At 56.5% G+C, this 23,665-nt stretch overlaps 2 protein-coding genes across 4 annotated transcripts; both read right to left on the reverse strand.

The window, feature by feature from the left end:
- Nucleotides 1–850: 850 nt before the first annotated feature.
- IQCD (IQ motif containing D) lies at nt 851–7,908 on the reverse strand. Of its 3 annotated transcripts, XM_032128372.1 has the most exons (5): nt 7,835–7,863; nt 6,306–7,085; nt 4,864–5,097; nt 2,634–2,705; nt 851–1,714 (listed from the first exon to the last, which is right to left on the reverse strand). In XM_032128372.1, the coding sequence occupies exons 2-5, from the start codon at nt 6,891–6,893 to the stop codon at nt 1,436–1,438; spliced, it is 1,173 nt and encodes a 390-aa protein (XP_031984263.1). In that variant the 5' UTR covers nt 6,894–7,085; nt 7,835–7,863; the 3' UTR covers nt 851–1,435. The 3 variants fall into 3 exon arrangements, with proteins under 3 accessions (XP_031984263.1, XP_031984262.1, XP_031984264.1); XM_032128371.1 differs by having other exon boundaries at nt 6,306–7,908; XM_032128373.1 differs by lacking the exon at nt 2,634–2,705 and having other exon boundaries at nt 6,306–7,907.
- Nucleotides 7,909–19,790: 11,882 nt separating this feature from the next.
- SLC35E4 (solute carrier family 35 member E4) lies at nt 19,791–23,623 on the reverse strand. The gene is made up of 2 exons (XM_032128032.1): nt 22,914–23,623; nt 19,791–21,568 (listed from the first exon to the last, which is right to left on the reverse strand). The coding sequence occupies exons 1-2, from the start codon at nt 23,512–23,514 to the stop codon at nt 21,141–21,143; spliced, it is 1,029 nt and encodes a 342-aa protein (XP_031983923.1). The 5' UTR covers nt 23,515–23,623; the 3' UTR covers nt 19,791–21,140.
- Between the last annotated feature and the right edge of the window lie 42 nt (nt 23,624–23,665).

Raw genomic sequence — 23,665 nt, forward strand, 5'->3', positions numbered from 1 at the left:
ACTGTGGAGGACTGTGGGCCTGTGGCAGGTGCTGCCCGGCCAGATGTCCCCATATCTGCTGAGGGTTCTTCCCTTTCCTTGTTCCCCTTTCTCTTCACAGGCATTTTTCCCCTTCCCCATTCCCTCTTCCCTTTTCCCTCTGCCCTTCCTTCTTTCCCCTTTATCCTCTCCCCTTCATTCCCACCCCCCCATCATAGATCATGTCTCACTCATCTGCCTGATCCGCTCTGATTCCCCTGATCCCATTATCCTTATCCATCACCTTCACACACTGTCCCAGCCAGGGGCTCAGGGGGCTCCCCCAGCCCTGGGAATTCTCCAGAGAGGGCACTGCACTCCAAGCCTCAGGATCCGGGCTAGGCAGCTCCGAGAGTGAAGGATACTCCATGCGCTGCTCTGGGCTGAGCTCCTGCCCCTCTGGAGCTGGGTGAGCCATTCCTCCCTGGAGAGTCCTTCAGCCAGGAGCACTAGGGACACTGAGGCAGCCTATGGGGCCAGTCCTGCATGGGGTCTGCAACAGCCTGAGAGTGCTTTGGACTCCAAAGACTGTTTTTCAGAGACCCCATCCCAGTTCTACCCGCTGCCATGGGCAGGGACATCTTCCACTATTCCAGGGTGCTCCAAGCCCCATCCAACATGGCCTGGAACCCTTCCAGGGATCCAGGGGCAGCCACAGCTGCTCTGGGCACCCTGTGCCAGGGCCTCTCCACCCTCACAGGGGGAACAATTTCTTCCCAGTATCCCATCCAGCCCTGCCCTCTGGCAGTGGGAAGCCATTCCCCCTGTGTCCTGTCTTTCCAGGCCCTTGTCCCAAGTCCCTCTCCCACTCTCCTTACAGTGCCTAAAGGGGCTTTAAGATCTCCCTGGAGGCTGTTGGTGTTTGGAAACTGAAGTCTACCTGGACAGGAAATGTCCTTCTTGATGTAACTACACCCCAAACTATCCACATAGGTACCAACTTCTCAACGTCTCACAGATCCTGGCATTTCTTGTGGCTGCCAAGAAGGGAACACACCTTCCTTGGGCATATCTGAGGGGGCCTCTGCTCTCTCCTGGGAAGGGAGGCTGCAAGGAAGGGCCTTAAAGTCAGGAGTGGGCTGTCAAATCCACATAAGCAGGACTTGACAGGATATGGGGAAATGGCCTCAAGTTGTACCAAGGGAGGTTTATATTAAATATTAACAAAACTTTTTTCATGGAAAGGGTCCTAAAGCCCTGGGACAGACTGCCAGGGGGAGTGGTAGAGTCACCATCCCTGGAAGCGTTCATAAAACATGTGGATGTGGCACTTGAGGAATTGGGTTAGTGGTGAACATGGTGGTACTGGCTTGACTCGATGATCTTAAAAGTCTTTTCCAACCTTAAAAATTCAATGCTTTTATCTGGAAGAGCTCAGACACAGCAGTTTTGCCAGGGAGAGAAAAGATTTAGGGCTTTATTTCTTGCCCCTGCCCTTGCCCTTGCCCTTGCCCTTCTTCAGTTTTGACTTGTAGATGGACCGCACCAAGTAGCCTTTCCAGAAGGCCTGGATGTAGGTGGCAGCATCGTTCCTCCTGGCAGCTTCCCGTGCAGCTTCCTCTGCCTTCTCCTTAAGCATCTTGCGCTCCTCCTCAATCTCAGTATACTCCTGGAGCAGCAGAGCATGTTTCTCCATCAGCAGGGCCAGCTGGGCCTTCTCCTCGTTGTAGACAGCCTCCACCTCCTCATACGTGGCCTGGCAGGACAGCAGGGATCAGGGATAGCAGGTAGCAGCTCCTCCCCACATTCCCAGCTGAGGGTCCTGAAACCCATCCCAAAGCCATGGAACCTCAACTGGTTGGAGCCTTTCCAAAGGGATTCAAAAGGAAGGCATGTGCCCAGTACCCAGGGAGTTTCATGAGGTGCTGGGTCCCTTGATGCTCCCCTGAAAAATGCTCCCACAATGGAAGATTTGGGGAACCAGGAGTGTGGAGGTGGGTCTGCCTTGACAAATTCTGCCCCAAACATGGGGCTTCTGCTTCTCCACAGAGAAGGAAACGAAAATAATCCCATTATTAAACATTTGACAGGGGGATCATTCCTTACAATTAGCAGCAGCTTTCAGGCCCTTCCCTGCATTTTGCTCTGTTAGGAATCCAGCAGCTTTCATCCAACCCCATAAATACTAGAAGAACAGGAAAGCCACAGGGGCCTTCCCAGAGACAAGTTTTGGGGGTGCTGATGTGACCCTCAGCCTCTTACGGCTCAGCTGGGTGCAGGCTGTTGGGTTCCTTAACACCCAGCACATCCCCCAAGGATCCAGCAGGAACAAGAGCAGGATTTGGACACCAGGTAGGGCCACAGGGATTGAGGATTGGAGCAAAACTGAAAAACCCGTTTCCTGGCATCAGGTGGACATCACTGGCAGAACATGGTGACCCATTTGCCCTCAGATAATGTGGGATTTAGCAGTGGATATAACTTTTCCTAAAGCCAAAGCAGCAGAGGACTCCTGGACATGCAGGCAGGACAAAGATCCCTTTCCTGTAGTTCATGTGGATGCAGAACTGCCTCTCATTTCCATGGCCTCCTGGGTAAGAGCCAGGTGTCCCTTTGGACAGAAATCTACCTGAGCAAATCACCTCATGGCAGAGCAAAGCACTTAAAGCCAATACCTGTTTTTCTGCCATGTCTGTGTCATATTTCTGGACCCATTTCTCAGTTTCCCTCTCTGTTTTGCACTTTTTCTGAAACACAAAACAAGATCAGATCCTTGCAGACATCTGAGGCCTGGTAAGAAGTATCCTGAGTGAGAAAACAGGGAAGCTTTGACCCCCAGCATCATTTATATCTGAGTACTACACCTCCTCCCGTGACAAGCTTCCCTCAGCTGACACATTTGTGGTTTGCCCTGGTTTGAGGATTCTCCTGGGACATTCCCAAAGGGCTTTATTTGGTTTACAGCATGGAGCTGGGGGGCTGAACAGCACTGGGAAGTTGCTTTCTGCAGGAGGAAATGAACGTGTCTGATGGAATGTGGCAAGTCATCAACAAATTGAGGCAACCAGCCTGAAACTGAAGCAAGAGAGAACTGCAAAACATGAATGTGGGACAGAAAGTACTCAGAAGATGGTGTCTTTTAAAATAAGAGATATTTCTGGCTGTAAAACAGTTTAGCAGTGGCTGTACTGCTGTATAACCTGGGGCAGTTTACCTCCAGCTCTGGATGTGTGCTCTGTGGAATCATTCCTGCTCCATTGCCTGTGCGGCACTGCCCCAGGATGTCCCAAGGGCTCCCAGGCCATCATGAGGTCCCACCTGACCTATTTAGACCACAAGTACAACTTGTACTTGCTGAGGAAAGGAGGCCTCTGTGGTCAGCAAATGCATCTGCCCGAGTGCTGGAATGAGCTGAGCTCTCTCCACAGGCAGCCCTGCTGTGGCAGGAACTGCAGCAGGAGCTGCCTCACACACCCACTCTGCCAAAGATTCTGGGGGTTGTACCGCAGCTCTACCTTGGGTTTGATGCTTTGTCAGTGCCCAGCCCTCCATGCTGTACCCCCCAAAGCAAGAGTGACGGATGCCCCATCACCACATGGGCTTCCTGCCCATGGGAGGTTGTGCTGGTTTGGAGAGAGTACCCAGGATGAGCAAAATTAGAAGAAAAGTGCCCTTTTTCCAGTTCTCAGTTCTCTGTGTCACCAGCATGTTCTGCTCAGGGCCTGCTGCTCCCGTTCCTCCTCTTGTATCTGCTCAGCCCTGGGGACAAGGACTTTGGAGTGCTGGTGGCTGAGGGGTGGCCATGCCTCAACCCTGAAATCTCCTAAGCCCTGGGAAGCAGGGGAGGGGGGATTCTGCCCCACCTGCAGAGCTGCCCCAGCCCTGGGGCCCAGCACAGGAAGCATCTGGAGCTGCTGGAGGAATCCAGAGGAGGCCAAGGAGCTGCTCCCAGGGCTGGAGCCCCTCTGCTCTGGAGCCAGGCTGGGAGAGCTGGAGGTGCTCACCTGGAGAAGACTCCAGGGAGAGCTCAGAGCCCCTTCCAGGGCCTGAAGGGGCTCCAGGAGAGCTGGAGAGGGACTGGGGACAAGGGATAGAGGGACAGGACACAGGGAATGGCTTCCCACTGCCAGAGGGCAGGGCTGGATGGGATATTGGGAAGGAATTGTTCCCAATAGGAGGAGGGAGGAGGTTGGGCAGGCCCTGGCACAGGGTGCCCAGAGCAGCTGGGGCTGCCCCTGGATCCCTGGAAGGGTTCCAGGTCAGGCTGGACAGGGCTTGGAGCAGCCTGGGATAGTGGAAGGTGTCCCTGCCCATGGAAGGAGGGTGGAATGGGATGGGCTTTAAGGTCCCTTCCCACCCAAACTATTCTGGAATGATTCTATGAAATCACATTTCCCCCTCTTTTAGGCCAACCTGACTCCTTGGCTTGTCTATTCTGCCAAGCTGGGCAGAGCAGGACCTGCTGAGCCCTCAGCATCAGCCCCTTTCCACCTTGAACACTGAATCAGCTCTAAAAGATGCCTTTCTACCAGGCCCATATTGTGTTTGCTCTGCTCCCCCTACAGCAGATCCCTGGTTTCTCACTATCCCACACCTGTCCTGCTCCAGCCTTGCTGCCCTGAGCTCTGCCCAGTGTCACAGCACAGTGTGAAGGTGTTCCCAGAGCCAAGGCAGCCAGCAGGAGCAGGACCTGTGACAGGCTCTGTCCCTGCTGTCGCTGCAGGGCTGCTTTCCACTGGAATCAGCAGAGCATGAGGACAGGGCGGGTGTGCTCTGACAAACACCATGTGCACCCTGCCAGGAACGAGCAGGGACCAAGGAACTCCTTGCAGCAGCCAGCAGCCAGAGCTGACAGCTCTGCAAACAGGCTTAAACCTCCTGTCCCAGAGCTTTCCTCCCCTTTACCTTCCTGAGAACCAGCTCTGAGGCTTGATGCTCCAGCACCAGTGCTTTGAACTGTGCTCTCAGGCGCAGAACATCCTGCTCCAGCCTGGCACACATGTCTTGGGAGGCTTTCTCATCCTCTTTTTGCTGCTTTTGCCCTTCCTTTGTGATCTGCTGGATGTCAGCCTTGCACTCCTTGGTCAGATTTTCCATGCTGCTTTTGAGGTTTTCAATCTTTTTGTCCTTGCTGTTAATCTAGACCAGAAAACAAGAGGAATACCTTTGGGAACTGCTCCTGAGGCATAAGGTGGGCAGGAGAAGAAAGAACCTTGTAAAGGCAGAGGAGATCCAAGAAGGAACCCTCAGGAGCCTGCTCGGGTAGCACCAAGGACCTGCCACTGCCAGCTGAGGGAAGAGTTAGATTTACACAGGAGCTTTGGAAACGTTCCCCTGGCTCCTCTGGAAACCTGTTAGTAAAGGCACAGAGTGAACAAACCACCCCGAGCCCCACTGGCACTGCCACCTGAGGCGCAGCCAAAACAGATTCCCTGGAGCAGCCCTGTAGCTCCCTCGAGGGCTGGGCTCCAAGTGACTGTCTGGGGGACACAGCTCAGGGAGGGAGATCCCCAGCTGGGATCAGTGAAACAGATTTATTCACCATGTCCTGGACAAGCTGCCAAATTGCACATAAAAATCTCAAGTGTCTCGATTCCTAGAACTCCAAGGAGCAGAGGGAAAGGGGAAAGCAGGCCCTTGGCTCTGCCAGCAGTGAGTGCAGGACAAAACCTTCTCAGCCAACCTTCTCTTGCAGGGAAGAGAAAGAGAAGCACAGGCAGAAAACAAAGGATTGTTGTCAGGAGCTCTGGACTTGGCACAGCCCACAGGCTGGGAAAGTGCCTGGGAAGTACCCAGTCAATTATCTGCACCTCAGCTGCAGATAAAATTAAAGATTCATGTAATTCATGTAATCACTGATTAATCACAAATGCTCCAAGGCAGCTGTTAGAGTTGGGAGTCACAGAAATGTTGATTTTAAGCAAGAGTGAAGACAGAGCAGATATTAAAAATGGATTTTAATCAGAGCAATCCCTCCCTGTAATGACTTTTCATTCTTTCAGCAGCAGGGAATGAAGCAGCTGGCACTCTCACCCTGCCAGGATACCACCACAGCAGTTTGTGCCTGTCCTGACACTCCTCTGGAACTCAGGGACTTATGTTGTTTAAGGTGGCTGGTGACAACAGGTTCAAAACATGCCAAATTCGAGTTTTTTAAAAAATCAAGCATGCAATAAGCCCTTTTCATTATATTTTGCAAGAAAAATATTAATTTTGAGTTTAAGATCTGGTTTAGAAAGGATTTCTGAAACTTGCTCTTTGGGAACTGCAATAAAGGGATCAGTTTTTAATTACCAAAGTTTTGCTCCAGTAACACTGTTGGAAAACACATTCCCACAAGATCATACCTCCTCATCTCGAGTCTGGATGGCTGCTTCCAGCTCTGCCTGTAGAGCTGAGATAGTTTCCGTGTTTTTCTCAATCCGGAGGGAAATGTCTTCCATGAATTGAATCTTTTCCTTCTCTTCATCAGGACTGGTCAGGAGCCTCTCAAGTGTGAAATCCCGGAACTCCTTAAAGGCTTTGATAAACACATCAGCTGGTGACTGTCTCACCCAAACTTCGTATTTCAGTCCATGGTAAAGCAAGGGGTTGGCCAGGAAGAGCCTCAGGGTGTTTCTCAGGGAACATTTCAGGCGTTGCTCCACAGCTCTCCTTCTCTCCTCATCTCCAGGGCTGGTGAGCAGGTCCTGTATTTCCACTGAAAGCTTCTGAAGCTCCAAAAGGCTGCTTGTGATCTCAGGTCCCAGCATCCTAGCAAACCTCTCCAGGGAGCCAATAATCCGTGGGATCAACCTGGTGATCTCCAGCTTGACAACGGCCTCGTCAAAAACAGTTAGGATTCTTTCTGTCTCTGTGCTATCAGGCTTTAACTGGCGTGGATCTAACACCTTCATGACACTTAATGGGATCCCTGCCTTCCTTGGAGTTGCCATGACCTTCACCAAGGTTCTTTGCTTCACGAGGATGCTTGGAATGCAGCTGGATCCCTGTTGCCATGGATTCAGTTAAACACCAGTGGGCTGGGTGGTTTGAGGTTTAGAAAAGACACAGCAGCTCTTACACAAGGTGAGACTGGAAGAAATCAAGGTCCCTGTGCTGCTGCTGTCACGTAATCTCCCTTCTCTCTAAAAGGAAAACACGGGGACAGCATTAGAGAAACAATGTAAATTGGGAAAACATGAGAGTTCGAGATTATGCTGGAGTTCTCTCTGGGTCTGGGCAGGGGGTCAGGACATCGGGTTGTGGATTAGAGTTGGTCTCTGTCCCAAAGTAGCTGTCAAACACCCATGGGAAGGGGGTGATGGATTCCTGGCTTTAAAGGGTGGTGGGGAGGAAGCTCCCAACAGCTTCTGAGTAGCAGCTGAGGTGGAGCAGCACAAGCTGCAGCTCTGCAGTCCCCAGAGGGGTCTGGAGAGGGGCTTGGACAGCCCTGGGGCCACCTGGGAGGGAAGGGGAGGGTTCCCAGTGGGAAACCTCTATGGGAAACCTCTACCCTTCCAGGCCTGTCCAGGCCAGAGGGATGAGGTGGGAGAGGGGATCTGGCAAGACTGGCAGGGACAGGGGAAGAGGAGGAGAGAGGGAGGGGATGGGGACAGCTGTAGCGGGGGGCCCGACAGGGAGTTTAAAGGAAGTGAAGGGTCCCCTCGGTGTGGGTTTGGGACAGCGGGAGGACCCAGGGCCCCCGTCTGAGGGGTGATTCCCGGTGGGGAGGACCCCCGTGTGAGGGGCGGGCAGCTCGGGGGCCGGTGCGGGAGGACCCGGGGGGCCTATGGGACCAGCGGCCCTGGGACATCCCGGGGGTGGGACGGGGTGTCTCAGGAGTCGGCTACTGGGAGATGCCGGCTCCGGGTGACTTCCACCCCCTGCAGCGCACTCAGTTCCGATTCCGGCCCCGATCCCGATCCCGAGCCCGGTCCCGATCCCGATCCCGGTCCCGGTCCCGGTCCCGAGCCCGGTCCCGAGCCCGGTCCCGCCGTCAGCGCCTCCCGTTGCCAGGCGACCAGAGGGGGCGGGGCCTTCCCGGCAGTTTATGGCCAGCGACGGTGGCCCCGCCCCATCGCTTGATTGGCAGCGCCGCTGTCCAATGAGGAGTGGCGACTGCTACGGGAGGGGCTGTCATGGCGGCCGGGGGGGCTGTGAGGGGTGGGGGTGAGAGAGAAGAGGTGTCTCGTTCGCTCAGGGCTCCCCTGCCCTGTATTCCTGAGAGCAGGACAAATAACCCGAGGAGTAAACTTTACCCCCCCGAGGTCATGTCTGCCAGTCGCTGGTCAGCCCAGTGGGTGTCCAGGAGCCCCGAAGGAGCTGTTCTGAAACATCAGAACGCAAGAGAGTTCCCCTAAGCCGCACTGTTAACGTGACTGGTTTTACAGGGCCATAAAAGTGATAATGAAGCTCAGCTGATGAAGATGTGATGTTGTACAGGCTGAGTTAATTGGTTATCTGTGAGTTAATGACGTCTGCGAAGTACATGATGGCCCCCTGAACGCTGCAGTGTAGCCATGCCCTCACCCTCTGCCCAGGCAGTGACATGGATGCCCTCGGGAGAGGAGGATTTGGTTTACAGCAGGAAACATGGCAAAATGCTGAATGCCAGCCCGTGCTCACAGTGATGCCAGCTCTGTCCCTGGCAGGAGCTGGCACAGAGCAGTGGTGGGGTGGCCGTGCCCTCACGGGCAGCCTTGTCCTGGGTCCCAGCCTTTCCTGGCCCGAGCAGCACCTTTACTTCTGTGCAGGGAGTGTCCAAGTCCATGAATTAATCTGCAGTGCCCACTGCTCACACATTCCCAGCTGCTTCCCTACACAAAGCAAATGAGGGGCTGGTGGTGGGAGATGTAGTGGGACCACCCGGGCAGGGCTTTCTGGCCTGGCACTGGTGAGGATGAATGAGGGGACACTTGGCCTTCCTGCCCACCTGGGCATATCTGGTACCATCTCCAGCACCCCCAGGTCATTTTCCTCCAGGCTTATTAGCTGGAGCATGACCTGCATGTGGGTTCCCTCCTGCCCTGAGTGGCTCAGCCAAAGGACTGATTGGAATCAACACCGGGATTGAGTGTGATGGCGAATCTGGGTTTGGGTCCACCCCAAGGTGGGACATGTCCAGCCCACTGTGGGACGAAGGAGCAGCTGAAACTGCAAGTCTGGGCCAGGCTGTCCCGTAGCCTCCAGGGAAAGCACTGACCTGCCCAGGAACAACTTCTCAGGCTCTAATTTGGCAACTGGGATCACACCGGATCTAAATCCAGAAGATTCGTGATTTCCTGGCTGCACTCTGATTGAGAGTCATGGGATTTAAGCACAGCAGAGCTGTGATTTGAGGTTACAAAGGGATGTGCTGTCCGTTGGATATGTCCCTCACAGAGCTCATCATAGCACAGAGAACAGCCCTTGAGACATGGAGAACTGCTGCCTTTCCTGACAAGGACATCAGAAGGGATCCCTGACCCCCCTGAAAGGCTGCCACATGCCCTGCAGATATTTTGGCAATGAAATCCATCATGAAAAGAATGTCTTTTTATTTCCAAAGTTGAGGAGTGTCCTGATTGTTTTGTCTGAAATGTGCCACTGCTCTCCAAGAAATGCAGACTTGGAATTCCTGACAGCCACGACGGAGATGGGATCCACTGGCCAGCGACTGTCACCAGAGTCCCCTGTGTCCCAGTGTGCACAGCCTGCTCAAAGGGACAGCAAGTCCTTAGGACATCCAGGGAGAGAGGAGGAAAAGGGTGGAGCCATGGGTCGCATCCAAACCTCCTCTAAAGTAGGAAAGACTGTGGATCACTGCTGCTCCCTCCTGGATCTGGGTAATTACAGGCATTCCCATCTTGCAGGAGGAGATGGAGTGATGACACACGTTCAGAGCAGCCCCGATTTGTCCTGCAGCTCCACACACTGCTCCAGGCCAGCAGCAGCTCTTCAGCCAGGAAGAAAACCAGGTCAGTTTGGGAGCTGGATGAAACATCACCGAACCTGCGTCAATCCCACCTCATCCAGGATGTAGAAAAACCTCAGATCCATCCTCAAACAATTCCCTGCACCCAAACCCACCAGACTGCATCACTGCCTGAGCCAGAGGTGCCCAAGAATCCAAAGTATGTAGGGCAGATCTGAGCGGGGAAGGGAGAGCCGGGAGCCCCTGGTAGAGCCTGGGCACACCGTCCCCCACAGTTTGAATCCAGCTGCGTTCCAACAGCAGGGCTTTGTGACAGATACCTGAACACCAGAGACTTCCCTGGCCCCAGCTGGCTTCACCCACCGTCCAAATTCCTCTCCAGGTGCTGAATCCCACTCCTCTGCAGCAAAGGGAAGCACATCTCAGAGCGTGGGAGCTGGCTGGCCAATCCTCTTGGAAAACCATGATCCACCCCAGCTTGGTTTGCCCAAATAATCTCCCTGTTCCTGCTACCACCCACCCCTGCGTGGGACCTGGGAAGGGACATCAAGGAGGGGAATGATTTAAAGTGATTGCAAAATGATGGTGAAAGAGCAGAAGCACACAATGAAGCCTTGCTGCAGGCAACAGCACCCCAACCTGTCACTGCAGGGACAGTCCCCTCCTGCCACCATCCTTTGGCTGCAGCCTTGCATTGTGCTCTGCTGGGAACATGGAGCTGGCACCACACCAAGCCCTGGAGGAATCCGCAGGGCCAACTGATCCCTGACCACATCCTGCCTGCAGCTTTGGCTGCTGTTCCCTCATTCCCATGTCATGCTGTCAGTGGGATGACTGCATCCATATCCTGAACAGGTGGGAAGGAGTTTGCACTGCCCTGTCCCCCAGAGCCTGTCAGAAAGGCCCAAGCAGGGCACAGAGAAACCGGGGAGTCCCTGCAGTACAGAGTTTGCTGAAGGGATGAGTGTAGCGGGGTTGGTGTAAGCTCTGAGCTAAAGGACCCAATAAGGAAAACAGGAGGGCTGGAGGTGCTGGGCTGGCTCTGAGAGCACCAGGCTGGAGCTGGGTGGCAGGAGCTGGAGTGCAGAGGGACACAGAGCTGTGGGCAGCTGTGGCACAGGAAAATGTCCTTGGGGCTGTTAGGCCACTGAGACCAAAGTGTGTGAGTTTGGTCCTAATCTGTCTGTTGAGGCCAAGCCTCAAATCCTGTGTCCAGTTCTGGGACCCTCCTGACAAGAGAGACCTGGAGGGGCTGGAGCATGTCCAGGGAAGGGAACGGAGCTGGGAAGGGGCTGCAGCCCCAGGAGTGGCTGAGGGAGCTGGGAAAGGGGCTCAGCCTGGAGCAAAGGAGGCTCAGGGGGGACCTTGTGGCTCTGCACAAGTCCCTGACAGGAGGGGGCAGCCGGGGGGGTCGGGCTCTGCTCGCAGGGAACAGGGACAGGAGGAGAGGGAACGGCCTCAGGCTGGGCTGGGGAGGGTCTGGTTGGACATTGGGAACGTTTCCTCATGGAAAGGGTGGTCAGGCATAGGAAAGGGCTGCCCAGGGCAGTGGTGGAGTCCCCATCCCTGGAGGGATTTAACAACCCTGTGGATGTGGCACTTGGGGACGGGGGTCAGTGGTGGCCTTGGCAGTGCTGGGGAATAGTTGGACTTGAGGATCTCAGAGGGCTTTTCCAAATTTAATGATTCTGTGATTCCATGAGCAGGAAGTCACAACCTCCATCTCCTAGGCAAAAGCCCGCTGCTTCCTGGCTCTGCCGAGTGGGAACACACGGGGCTCGATCAGCACCGACACCCGGCCCTGCAGAGCCGGGCCCGGGGTGTGCCAACACCCACAGCCTGCCCTGGGGAACGGTCCAGCTCCAGCAGCTCCAGGGGCTACAAGGCCACAAGGCTGGGGAGGCAGCAAGGAGATGGCGAAAGGCATCACCCAGGCTTGGGGCTCTTCATCCCAGGGGTGCTGCTGCATGCCAGGGCTGACTGCCATGGGAATGCTGGGATCAAGGACAGCACCGAGCTGGGGGACCGGAGAAACTGGTGACAGGCTTCTCCCAGCACGGGGAGCACGGGGAGGGGCTCAGAGGGGCTGGGCTCTGTAACCTCCACAACAGAGGAGCTCTGTTAGAGCCCTGCAGCCCCTCTGCTTCCACAGCAAGGAGGGGGACCCATCTCCTGCTCCCCCTGAGGTGCTGCTGCATGCCAGGAACCACTCAGGGACTCCCCTGGTGTGCAGGGTGGGTCCTGCTTGGTTCTAAACCAGTCCTTTTCCCACAGCATCTTCCCACAAGGAAAACCCCAGGGGTGGCCAGCATGGGTCACCCCTGGGTGACAACCTCCAGGCTCCTCTCTGAAAACTTCTGGCATTATTTGCTTTTTGCCATTTTGTTGTTATTCATCTCAATACATCTCTTCTTGGGTTTCAGTCACCAAGCCAGCTGGTGTAGGTGGACACCAGCCTGGCACTGGTGCCTTCATGACCAGAGATGTTCCCTGCCTGCCCTGTCCAGCAGCTGTCACAGTGAATCATGGAATGGTTTGGGTTAGAAGAGATCATCCAGTTCACCTGGTGAACAGCAAATCCCCATTTTCCTGGACAAACCCAGCAGGCAGAAACTGAGAGCAAGAAGGAAGAGTCTGTCCATGGAGAGGAAAGGATGCAGGGCAGATTTATCACAGGTGGGAGGATGAGAGACAACAAGAAGGTGCCTTAAATACTCAGGAGAAGCAAGACTTGATAGATCTGTGGTTTGAAGCCAATTCAGGTGCCAAACTCTGATTTTCCATGGAGTGTTTCTAGAGCCTTGCAGCACCTGAATTGTATCTATGGAGAGGTTAGGGGAAAGTTTGGTGTTTCTTTAAATAATAGTCTTAACAGTAAATGGAGTATTCATTGCCAAGACCTGATGGCTGCTGATTTTTGAGCACTGAGGTGTGACTTGCCTGTGCTGTCCTGGTGCCTGAGCTACACCTTTCCCATCAGTTTTGGGAATCCCCTTCAGAAATCACAGCTAAGGGGCACAGCTTGAAGGTACCAAGCATTTTTCAATTCAGTGAAGGAAACACTTGACTGAGGATGTGACAACAATCTTCCAAGGTCCAATTATTCCCTCAAGGTCACTGGGAAGCATGAAAAATAAGCAGCTTCATTTCAAGCAGACAAGGTTTATGTTATGAAATCCAACACTGTCATGGTGGCTGGAAAACCAGGACACAGTGTCATGGAATACACAGGGAAGCCACAAGGGTCATCGAGTCCAGCTCCTGGCCCTGCCCAGGACACCCCAACAACCCCAGCCTGGGCATCCCTGGCAGCGCTGTCCAAACGCTCCTGGAGCTCTGGCAGCCTCGGGGCCGTGCCCATTCCCTGGGGAGCCTGGCCAGTGCCAAGGAAAAACTCCATCCCTTTCACATCGCTTTCCCACTGCCTCACAGGAAAGCAGTCCTTTGAAGAGGTGTTTCATTCCTGAAGCTGCGTCACTCTTCCCTCCCATCCCAGGCTCTCCAACCACCCCATTCCCGTCGATTTAAAAGGGCAGCAACACCAGAATGATCGCGCTGGTTTATTGCTGTAAAAGCAGCCTTGACTTCCTAAAGTTTCTGTGTGCTGGAAGCCGCGGCCGGAGCCGGGGCACGGCCTGCAGGAGGAGCTCTCTGGCCGTGTCTCTTGGTTGCTTTTTTGTCGGCAGCTCCCGCCGGTTCCGAAGGCTTCGCTTCATCCGCAGGCAAACGGGAGGTGGGAGCCGGCATCTTCCCATTCCTGCGATCAAACACTTCCAGGCACTTCTTAAAGTGTTCCTCTGTCTTCTTCCTCAACGCCATCTTTCTCTCCTGTTCTTTCAAAAACTGTTGCTTTAAGTGTTTGTGGAGACGATGAGTTTTCTTTTTGGCCTCATCAAAACTTTTTACCTTTGTGAGAGTAAACATGAGATCTTATTGCCACTCTTCTACCATGAAATAAAGAATTCCAAAGTGGTGCTTGTCTTCGGGAATAGACACATCCCACCAAATCCCTCACTATGCCCAAGGTGATCTCCAAGCAAAAAGCTCCAGTATGCATAATCACAGAATCATGGAATGGTTTGGGCTGGAAGGGACCTTAAAGCTCATCTTGCTTCAATCCACAGGGACACCTTCCACCTGACCAAGTTGTTCCAAGCCCCATCCAGCCTGGCCTGAAACACTGCCAGGGATCCAGGGGCAGCCACAGCTGCTCTGGGCAACCTGTGCCAGGCCCTTCCCACCCTCACAGGGAAGAATCTCTTCCCAATATCCCATCTAAACGTATTCTCTTCCAGGATATCATTGGAACAACATCTGAGTCCAGATTAAGTCCATGGCCAATGATGCCTGTAGCTTATTCCAAACCACAGGTGACTTGGAGATAGGATATGACAGCTGTGTCCTGAGGTTAGGATGGAGACACAGCCATTCATGTCAGAGGTGGCCCAAATCCAACAATTGCCTTTCCCAACCATTGGAAAGAGCCTTGGCACCCCGTCCTGATCCAGCAGGCTGAAGTCCTAAAGGCCTCCTTGTGCTACAGGGGGCCATGAGCCTTGTCCTGGGGAGAGGAGACCTCACCTTCTCCTCCAGGACGTGCAGCTTATGGGCACAGGTGGAGCCACTTAAGGTGGGCAGGGGGTAGTCCAAGTCCAGGTCCCAGTCTGCAGGGCTGCTCTGGGCAAGAAAGGGCTTTGTGTCAGAGGCCCACAGACCTGCTCCCAGAGTGTGAGGGGCCCCCAGCCCTGTATGAGGATCCCCCAGCCCGGTGTGAGGGTTCCCCAGCCTGGTGTGAGGGTTCCCCAGCCCCATGACAGTGTGAGGGTTCCCCAGCCTGGTGTGAGGGTTCCCCAGCCCCAGGGCAGTGTGAGGGTCCCCCAGCCCCAGGGCAGTGTGAGGGTTCCCCAGCCCCACGACAGTGTGAGGGTTCCCCAGCCTGGTGTGAGGGTTCCCCAGCCTGGTGTGAGGGTTCCCCAGCCCCAGGGCAGTGTGAGGGTTCCCCAGCCTGGTGTGAGGGTTCCCCAGCCCCAGGGCAGTGTGAGGGTTCCCCAGCCCTGCACCGGGGCCTGACGATCTGCTGGCTCTGGGGCGGTGCGAAGATGGTGATGCGAGGCCGTGTTCGGCCCTGCTCCTCCATGACCCTCTGTCTCTGCTGGTGGTGGTCAGTTGTCGTCATGGTGACCTTGACAGGTGGACTGTCAGATGTCACCTCCAAACTCTACCTCAGTGACACAGTGGTCCCAACAGCTGCTCCTGCCCTTCACCCACTGCACCAGCATCATCCTCGATGTCTGCCTGCAGTAGTGACCACCCTCTGTCCTGACATGGAGCACCTGCATGTCACCATGATGGACACCCCCACCGCCTGCATCTCCAGCTGCTGGGCTCAGTGACAGCCGGGATCCACAGCGTGGGGACACACAGGGGTGAGTCAGTCCCTATGGCTGCTTGGCCTGACGGAGCACCGCTCCCTCTCCCCAGTGGGAATAGAATCATGGAATCATGGAATCATGGAATCATGGAATGGTTTGGGCTGAAAGGGACCTTAAAGCTCATCTTGTTCCACCCCCTACCATGGGCAGGGACACCTCCCACTAGCCCAGGCTGCTCCAAGCCCCAATGTCCAACCTGGCCTGGAACATTGCCAGGGATGTGCAGGCAGCCACAGCTTCTCTGGGCACCCTGTGCCAGGGCCTCCCCACCCTCACAGAGAACAATTTCTTCAAAATATCCAATCAAAACCTACTCTCCTTCAGTTTGAAGCCGTTTTTCCTTGTCCTGTCCCTCCAGGTCCTTGTGCAAAGCCTCTCTTCATCTTTCTTTCTCTCTCCATCTTTCTTGCTGGCTCCCTTCAGGTACTGGAAGGCTGTAATTAGGTCACCCTAAAGCCTTCTCTTCTCCAGACTGAGCTACCCCAATTCTCTCACAGCAGAGCTGCTCCATCCCTCTGATCATCTTGGTGCCTCCTCTGGACTCTCTCCAGCAGCTCCAGATCTTTCCTGTGCTGGGCCCCAGGGCTGGGGCAGCTCTGCAGGTGGGGTCTCACCTGAGCAGGGCAGAATTCCCCCTCCCCTGCCGCCCACACTGGGGATCAGCCCAGCACACGGTGGCTTTCTCCGAGGTCAAATCCTGCCATCCCATCATTAAGCCCAACAGCAGCTCCTGGCAGCAAGGTCAGGCCAGTGCAAAGATCAGCATCAGCAGATCCGGATGCTCAGCTCTCCGGCCGGGATGGTGGCCCATGTTGATGGAAATGAAGTAGGAGAAACGCTGCTGCTCTGAGTACAAATGAGCTGTTGTGACCTCTTGGCAAGAAATCCAGGGAAAGCCAGCAGCAGTTCTTCCAGATCCATGCTGGAGCACTGAAAATAAACTCACATCTGAGGAGCTGGAACATGAAGTCTGTGCTGCTGAAAGTACAGAGGATTTGAGATAGCCCAGCAAGTAGTAAATTTTACTATCAATAAAATCAGCACAGCTTTCACATCTCATTTGTACCAGGGCCCTGACAGGGACTCCGAGATCACCACGTGCTCAGGGAGTGTTGTTTTATTCCAGCACAAACTGTGCTGCTGAGGCAGGTCAGCAACTTGCTGTGAGTCAGGAGACTTGGAATGTCACCAACACTTGTTTTTCCTAACTGGGATACAGCTATGGGATTTGAGACAGCAACTCAAAGTCCCGTCATCTGCTGCCTTCCAGAGAGGGAAGGAAGAGCACAGGCTCTGGTGTCTCTGGTTGGGAGAGACCCAAAGATGTCACAACCCTTTCTCTTACCTCACCTGATTGCCACAACTGTTTTTCAGGAGATGCCTTGGGAGATCCATGGTTATTGTCCCTCCCCATGGCAGGATGTTGGAATGAGATGAACTTTAAGGTCCCTTCCAACCCAAATCATTCCATGTCTTATGATTTGAGCAAGCTGCTCCTTGCTTGTGAAGAACCCCATTCCTCGGTGGGGTCCCACAGCCCCAACAGATGTGAGGGGTTGGAGCCAGGTGGGGGTCAGGCTCTTCTCCCAGGGGACAAGAGACAGGACAAGGGAGATGGTCTCAAGTTACACCAGGGGACATTTAGGTTGGATATTAGGGGAAAATTCTTCACAGAAAGGGTAGTAAGGCATTGGAACAGGCTGCCCAGGGTGAAGTCCCCATCCCTGTAAATGTTCAAAAAGTTTGTGGATGTGGCATCTGGGGACATGGGTTAGTGCTGACCTTGGCAGTGCTGGGGCAACAGAACACTCAGTGGTCTTAGAGAGCTTTTCCAACCTTAAGCATTCCATGATTCTCTGATTCTATGACTTTAATAATGTCTTTAAGCTCCTGTGATTTAATCTTTTAGAAGCTCAGCTACTCAGCCAAGAGCCTGCTCAGTGCAGGGCAGGAGCCTGTGACACAGACGGCCAGCAGTGAAGCCAGCAGTGAAGCCACCAAATGGTTAAGGACAAAACCTGGAGGGGATTTTTGGGTGCTGGAACAGAGACTGTGGGGTTAGAACGAAGTCTGAGGGGTCATCCTGTCCATCTCTTGGCCTCCAGTCTCATTTGAGCAGCTTCAAATGTCCTCAGCTCTCTGGGCCAGGCTGTCCTACCAGGAAAAATGCTATCTTCCTACATCTACCCTAAAAAAGGCTTTGCCAAAATTCCAGCTCCATACCCGGGACAGTCCCTGACACTATTTGAGGACTGGGATGTGGTAAGTTTAAGAGCACAGCCCATGATATAATTTCCTGGCTCAGGCTGCCCAGCTTAGCAAGTGTTTGTCCCTGCTGCCTCCCGCTGCAGATCCCAAATCCCGCTGTGCCAGTGCAGTGAGCTCCCCACGGGCCCCAGGGCAACAGTTAATCCCTGTCCTGAAACAGAGATAATTTCCACCCTGTGCTCCCAGGCACACAGTAAATCCAGCCTGGATTTCCTCTCCCCTGTGTGGGCACACGCTGCTCCTGCTGCAGCGCCATCCCAGCACGTTCCATCGCCACTTTCAAGGAAGGGTTCAGCAGTGGTTCAGCAGCAGATCCAGGAGAAACCGGCTGGATGGATGTCATAACCACACTGTCCCATTGGACACGGGTTTATTTTTCCCACCTTGGACTTCCACGCTTCACCTGGAGCTCCTTGAGGGAGAGAGACTTTGAGCAAGGACCTGGAGGGACAGGACACAGGGAATGGCTTCCCACTGCCAGAGGGCAGGGCTGGATGGGATATTGGGAAGGAATTGTTCCCTGGGAGGGTGGGGAGGCCCTGGCACAGGGTGCCCAGAGCAGCTGTGGCTGCCCCTGGATCCCTGGCAGTGCCCAAGGCCAGGCTGGACATTGGGGCTTGGAGCAGCCTGGGATAGTGGAAGGTGTCCCTGCCATGGCAGGGGGTGGGATGGGATGACCTTTAAGTTCCCTTCCCACCCAAACCATCTTGTGATTCCATGATACTTTGTCAGCCAGCACATCCAAGCACGTGGAGGTGCCACCCATCCCTGCTGCTGCTCAGAGCTGTGACCCTTCCTCACAAGGGGCCATCCCTCTCCATGCCCATGTGAGGGCTGTGCCCATTGTTCCCTGCTCCAGCTGGGCTGGTCCTGCCCCGTGCCAGGGGGCTGCTCTCCAGGAAGGTCCCATCTGCTCCTCTCCCACAAAACCCCATGGCTGGGATGCCTTTTCCTCATCCAGCTTGGCCAGAGCAGCACCAGACTCAGCACATGGGCAGCTGTCCCTGTGTGGTGGGTAACCCAATCCTTCCTGGGGCCGGAGCAGAGGGATAACACCAGGCTGAGATCACGGCCTGGAATACCCAGAGAGGGTCACCACACCCAGCCACCCCTCCCACCACTGCTGGGCTTTCCATGGGCAACACAACCCCCAATCCCAGCAGGAATGGGACCCCTACGACCAGTCTGGCTCCTGTCACCTCTGCATGGGGACACCCAGCCACGCTCCCTGGAGCTGCAGGGCACTGGGAGCACCATAAGGCACTGAATCCAAAGTGGAAAAAGCAAAGCCATGGATGGAGCCAGGATCCGGGCAGACCCCAGTGCCAGCAAATGAGTCAGGGGGCTGGGGGGATAGGCAGGCAGTCCCTGGGGAAGGACTCCTGAGCCAGGCCTGCCGTGGGTAGTAGGTTTGCAGGTCTCACTCCTCCCTTCCAACATTCCCCATTATGAAAAAGCCTCTGGAACGTGAGCCCAGAAAGCAAGCAGGCTCCTGGCCAGAGCAGGGGCCGTTGGCTGATAACTGCGGGCCCTTTGTGTCCTTTCTGGGATGGGCACCACTCCAGCCACACCTGGGGCACCGTGGCAAAGGTGGCAGCAGCGGTGGCACTCTGGCACACCCCGGAGAGCTGCCCGCCCCTCACTGCGTGCTGCAAGGAGCTGTTCCTCAGGTGCTGCTGGAAGCAGCCTCAAATCACTGCCCTAATAATGGGGAAAAAATCGCTGTTTGGGAAAGGGGGAGGGAACCAGTGAGGATTTTCCAGGGAAGTGGGGTTGTGCATGTGTATTCAAGTGAGTCACCAGACTGGAGAGGGGCAGGACAAGCAACACATGGTGTGATTTTTGGGGCTGTCTGTCCAAGGCCAGGAGCTGGACTCGATGATCCTTATGGGTCCCTTCCAACTCAGGATATTCCATAATTCCATGACTCAGGGGACAGGATGCTCCAGCGTCATGCCACCCCAGGGCAGGGCAAAGCTCCCAGCCCTTTTCCAGACACTTGTGGTCAGTGACTGCTCTCCATGTCACCACATCCCTCCCGTGTCCTGTGGGGTGTCCCAGTGCCAGCCCTGGGGCTGCCAAACCGCAGCTGTCCCTGCTGGAGCTGGAGATGCTGGACACGGCTTTCCCAGGAGCTGGAACATCCTGAGACATTTCCGTGCCTCAGTTTCCTATCCTTGCACTGGGTGTTCCTCCCTTCCTTCCTTCTTGGCCAGGAGATCTCTGGGAGCCAAGGGTGGAGTACAACAAAAATAGAGCTTTATTTTGGGACAAGTGCAATCGGAGCTGGGTCCTTCGGCCCCAGAGTGGAGATACGAGCGTGGCAATGGCCACCACGGACCCCAGCAGCGGTGCCAGGGCACACACACAGGGTTGTCCCTTTGCCATGGTGAGCATGTGCTGTGTCACAGCCCAGCACTGTCCCGTGTCACAGCCCAGCACTGTCCTGGAGCGATGGCAACTAGTCCAGGCTGTTCCCATCCCCTTGGCTGGGCTCTCACCATCTCTGCCACGGATGCCAGTCTGCAGCGAGCTGGGAGGGGTGGGGACAGCTGTGGGGGCTGAAGGGCACGGTGGGGACAAAGACGACGCTGGCAGCACCACTGGCAGCCCTGTGGGATTGTCACGACACGGTGGGGATGGGGACAGGAGAGGGGACACGCACCCACCCTGTCCTGGGTATCTCATTCAGCCACGAGAACTGAGTGTACAGAAAGCCAGGGGCCACTCCAGCCAGCAGAGCTCAGTAGTGACACACACACAGACACACACACAGACACACGTCAGTTTTCCCAGGTGGGACAGCAGCCCGATGCATGGAGCTGTGTATCCAGAGCCACGTCCCTGAGCGTGCCCAGCCTGTGTGTGCACACGGGAACACACGTGCAGAGCCGGTGCACACACACAGGTACCTGCTCAGCTGCACAGGGCCCCTGTGCACAGCAGCACCTGCCAGCAATGCACACGTAGAGCTGTGCACACCAGCACACGTGTGCCACACAGACACTCGCACACGTACAGTCTGTACCGACGCACAGGTGCCCACAAGCACGAGACCTGCTCACACGCAGAGCCTGTGCACACCAACGTGTGCACATTAACACACACATGCACACCAACACGTGTGCATGCAGAGCTGTGCACACCAACGCGTGCAGTGTCACACACATCAACACGCACGTGCCCCACACAGAGCCACGCTCACACCTGCAGGGCCTGCGCACACCCACACGCACAGAGCTGTGCGCAGACCCACTCACACCTGAGAGTGTGCAATTCAACGCACGTGTGCACAGCTGTGCACACAACACACGTGCACATCAGCACATCCACGTGCACAGCGCTGGGCGCACCAGCACACGCGTACACTGTGCAAAGCAGGACGTGTACACTCACATCTGGGCTCACCAGAAAACACCCAGCCTTGCACAGACACACGCGTGTGCACAGCACTGCGCACCTCAGCACCGGTGTATGCACACAGAGCCGTGCACACTGGCACACACATGCACAGAGTCACACACACTGGCACACGTGTGCACAGCACTCCCCCAGAGCCCTCCTGGCCCCAACCCCCCCACGGGTCCCTACTCGTGGCGCGGGTGCCGCCGCAGCCCCCGCAGGCCCCAGCAGGCAGCCAGGAGCCGGGGCTGGTGGTACAGCACCATCCCGGCCAGCGTCAGCGCCACGCCAGCGTAGCCCAGCGCGCCCAGCCGCGTGCCAAACAGCAGCCGCGACAGCAGCAGGTTGCCCACCACGGTGAGGCTGCCCAGGAGGTGCAGCGTGAGGGCTGAGGTGAGGGACAGGAGGCAGGAGGTGGCCAGGTTGTAGAGGACGGAGCCGAGGCAGCTGAGCAGGACGCAGCCCCAGAGCGCGGCGTCGGGGCGAAGGACGCCCTGCCACGAGGGGCCCAGCTCCAGCGCCACGGCCGCCCCAAACAGCAGCACAAAACTGGGCAGGGACGTCAGGCCGAGCAGGGACAATGCATCCAGACGGTCCTCCTGCAACAGCACACCTGGGGGGACAGGGGACAGTCAGTGGGACATCCCACCCACCCACCACAGGGACACCCAGCACCCATAGGGGACACCAAACAACACGGGTCCAAGCAGCAAAGAAATCCCAAATGTCACTGGGAAGCGGAAAATGAGGGAGGGCGGTTCCTTCCATGGGCTGGAGGTGCCATGGTTTGAGGGGTCCCATTTGGAGGTTCCCAGGTTTGGATGTGTCTCTGTTTAGTAGTTTGGGAGTCCTTCATTTCTGGGACTCCTTGGTCTAGAGGTACCCTGGTTCAGAGGGTGTCCAGTTTCAAGAGTGCCTGGGTTTGGGGATCAGGGTGCCACAGTGAGGGTTGGACAGGGCAGCTTTCCCAGCCCGTTTTGGAGCATTTGTCCCCATGTCCCCCCCTCCGGGTCATCTGAGGACAGTGGGGACAGCAGGCACAGCAGGGCTGGCTGCCACACACAGACATGCCCCTATCCTCCCCGGAGCCAATGTCCATGTTGCACTGAGGGTGAAAAAGTGACAGGGCATTGACGTGATGACCAGTGGTGTCCCTTGGGGGGCCACAGCACCCCAGTACAGCCATGGGGACCTTGGGGTGAGCCCATGGCCCCATGCCAGAGCCCATCCCCACGGTGCCCTGAGTCACAGGCTCTGGAGGAAGTGCTCCCTTGCCAACCAAAAACATTCCAGCTGGCTCCTCGCTGCCATTTGCCAAGGACACCACGGCCTGGGTGGCACCACGGCCACCAGAGCCCCTGGGAAGGGAGGACTCGCAGGGAGTCCAGCAGCCCACAGGGACAGGACAGGCCGGGTGACCCTGTGCCACACTAGGGCATTTCCACCCCCCCCTGGCCCCAGGACACCACAGGGACACTAATGGTGTCATCATTGACAAATTAAGGTCACATCACCTCAGGGCCACAAGTACGACACAGCCCTGAGAGGGGCAAGGGTGGCTCCGAGGTGGCACCAAGGACAGAGTGGGCATGGGGTGGCACTGGGGCTGGGGTGATACAAGGGTGGCACCAGGACCAACGGGGACAGCAGATGGCACTGCGGCTCGGGTGAAACTGGGAGCCAGAGTGCCACCACGGTTGTCACCACGGGGTGACGCTGAGGCCAGGGTGGGCAGGGAGTGTCAGCGGAACAAAGGTGGCACTGGGGTGACACCAGTGATAGGGTGCGGTAGCATTGGGGCTGGGGTGACATCAGGGTGGGCAGCGGGTGGCAGGGTGAGCACGGAGAACCCCCAGCACCGGGGTGGCACCGAGGTGACACCAGCACCCCTGTGCCCCAGGGGGCCTGCCAGGGGCGGGCGGACATGCAGGAAAGGGACAGGGACAGGTGGCACTTACTCTGCTGGATGGACTTGAGGGCGCGGAGCACGGTGGCGGCCAGAAGGAAGCCGCAGCCGGGCTGGGAGAAGCAGAGCCCGCCGGCGATGCTGCAGGCGGCCCCGGCACACACCGGCCCCATGGCCCAGAACTGCAGCGGGTGCGGCCGCCGGCCCCCCAGCACCCCCAGCACCAGCGTCACCAGCGGCGTGGTGGTGGCCACGGCCTGGGCCACGTCCAGCTGCACGTAGCTCAGGCCCAGGTTGCCCAGGGCCACGCTGGTGCAGAAAGTGAGGCTGAGCAGGTAGATCCTGGCGCGGGGCCGGGGGCCCGGTGCCCGTGCCCAGCCCAGCGGGTAGCCCACGGCCACGCCGGACAGCATGTGCAGCGCCGAGAGCAGCAGCGGGTAGCGGAACCCGTGCGCCGCGAAGATCCACTTGTTGAGGCCGGCCATGGTGGTGCCCGTGCCCAGCCAGGCCAGCACGCTGAGGGTCAGCGGCAGCGCCGGCCCCGGCGGCCGCCCCCCGTCCGCCTGCCCCGGGTCGGGCTTCCAGGGCCGCGGGGCGCCCTCGCCAGCCGTGCTCATCGCGGCTTCATCGCCCCGCCGCGACCGCGGGCACATGGGCACCGGCTCCGCTGCCTCCGGCCGCCGCTCGCCGCTCTGCCCCGTCCTCCCGAGAGCCCCGCGATGGGTGCCGCTGACAGCGGTGCTGGCCCGGCGGCGGCCGCGCTGTCCCCGCTCTCTGCGGCGGCGGCCGCGCTGTCCCCGCTCC

Source organism: Corvus moneduloides, chromosome 18, assembly GCF_009650955.1.
Source record: "Corvus moneduloides isolate bCorMon1 chromosome 18, bCorMon1.pri, whole genome shotgun sequence".
Lineage (NCBI taxonomy): Eukaryota > Metazoa > Chordata > Aves > Passeriformes > Corvidae > Corvus > Corvus moneduloides.

Excerpts from the sequence above, each read along its gene's own strand:
- IQCD (XM_032128371.1), bottom strand. The coding sequence starts at position 6,893 with ATGGCAACTCCAAGGAAGGCAGGGATCCCATTAAGTGTCATGAAGGTG. Across the intron at positions 5,098-6,305 it reads TCCAGACTCGAGATGAGGAG|ATTAACAGCAAGGACAAAAA; the intron begins GTATGATCTTGT and ends TTTCTGGTCTAG. Across the intron at positions 1,715-2,633 it reads CAGACATGGCAGAAAAACAG|GCCACGTATGAGGAGGTGGA; the intron begins GTATTGGCTTTA and ends CTGTCCTGCCAG.
- SLC35E4 (XM_032128032.1), bottom strand. The coding sequence starts at position 23,514 with ATGTGCCCGCGGTCGCGGCGGGGCGATGAAGCCGCGATGAGCACGGCT. Across the intron at positions 21,569-22,913 it reads CCTCAAGTCCATCCAGCAGA|GTGTGCTGTTGCAGGAGGAC; the intron begins GTAAGTGCCACC and ends CTGTCCCCCCAG.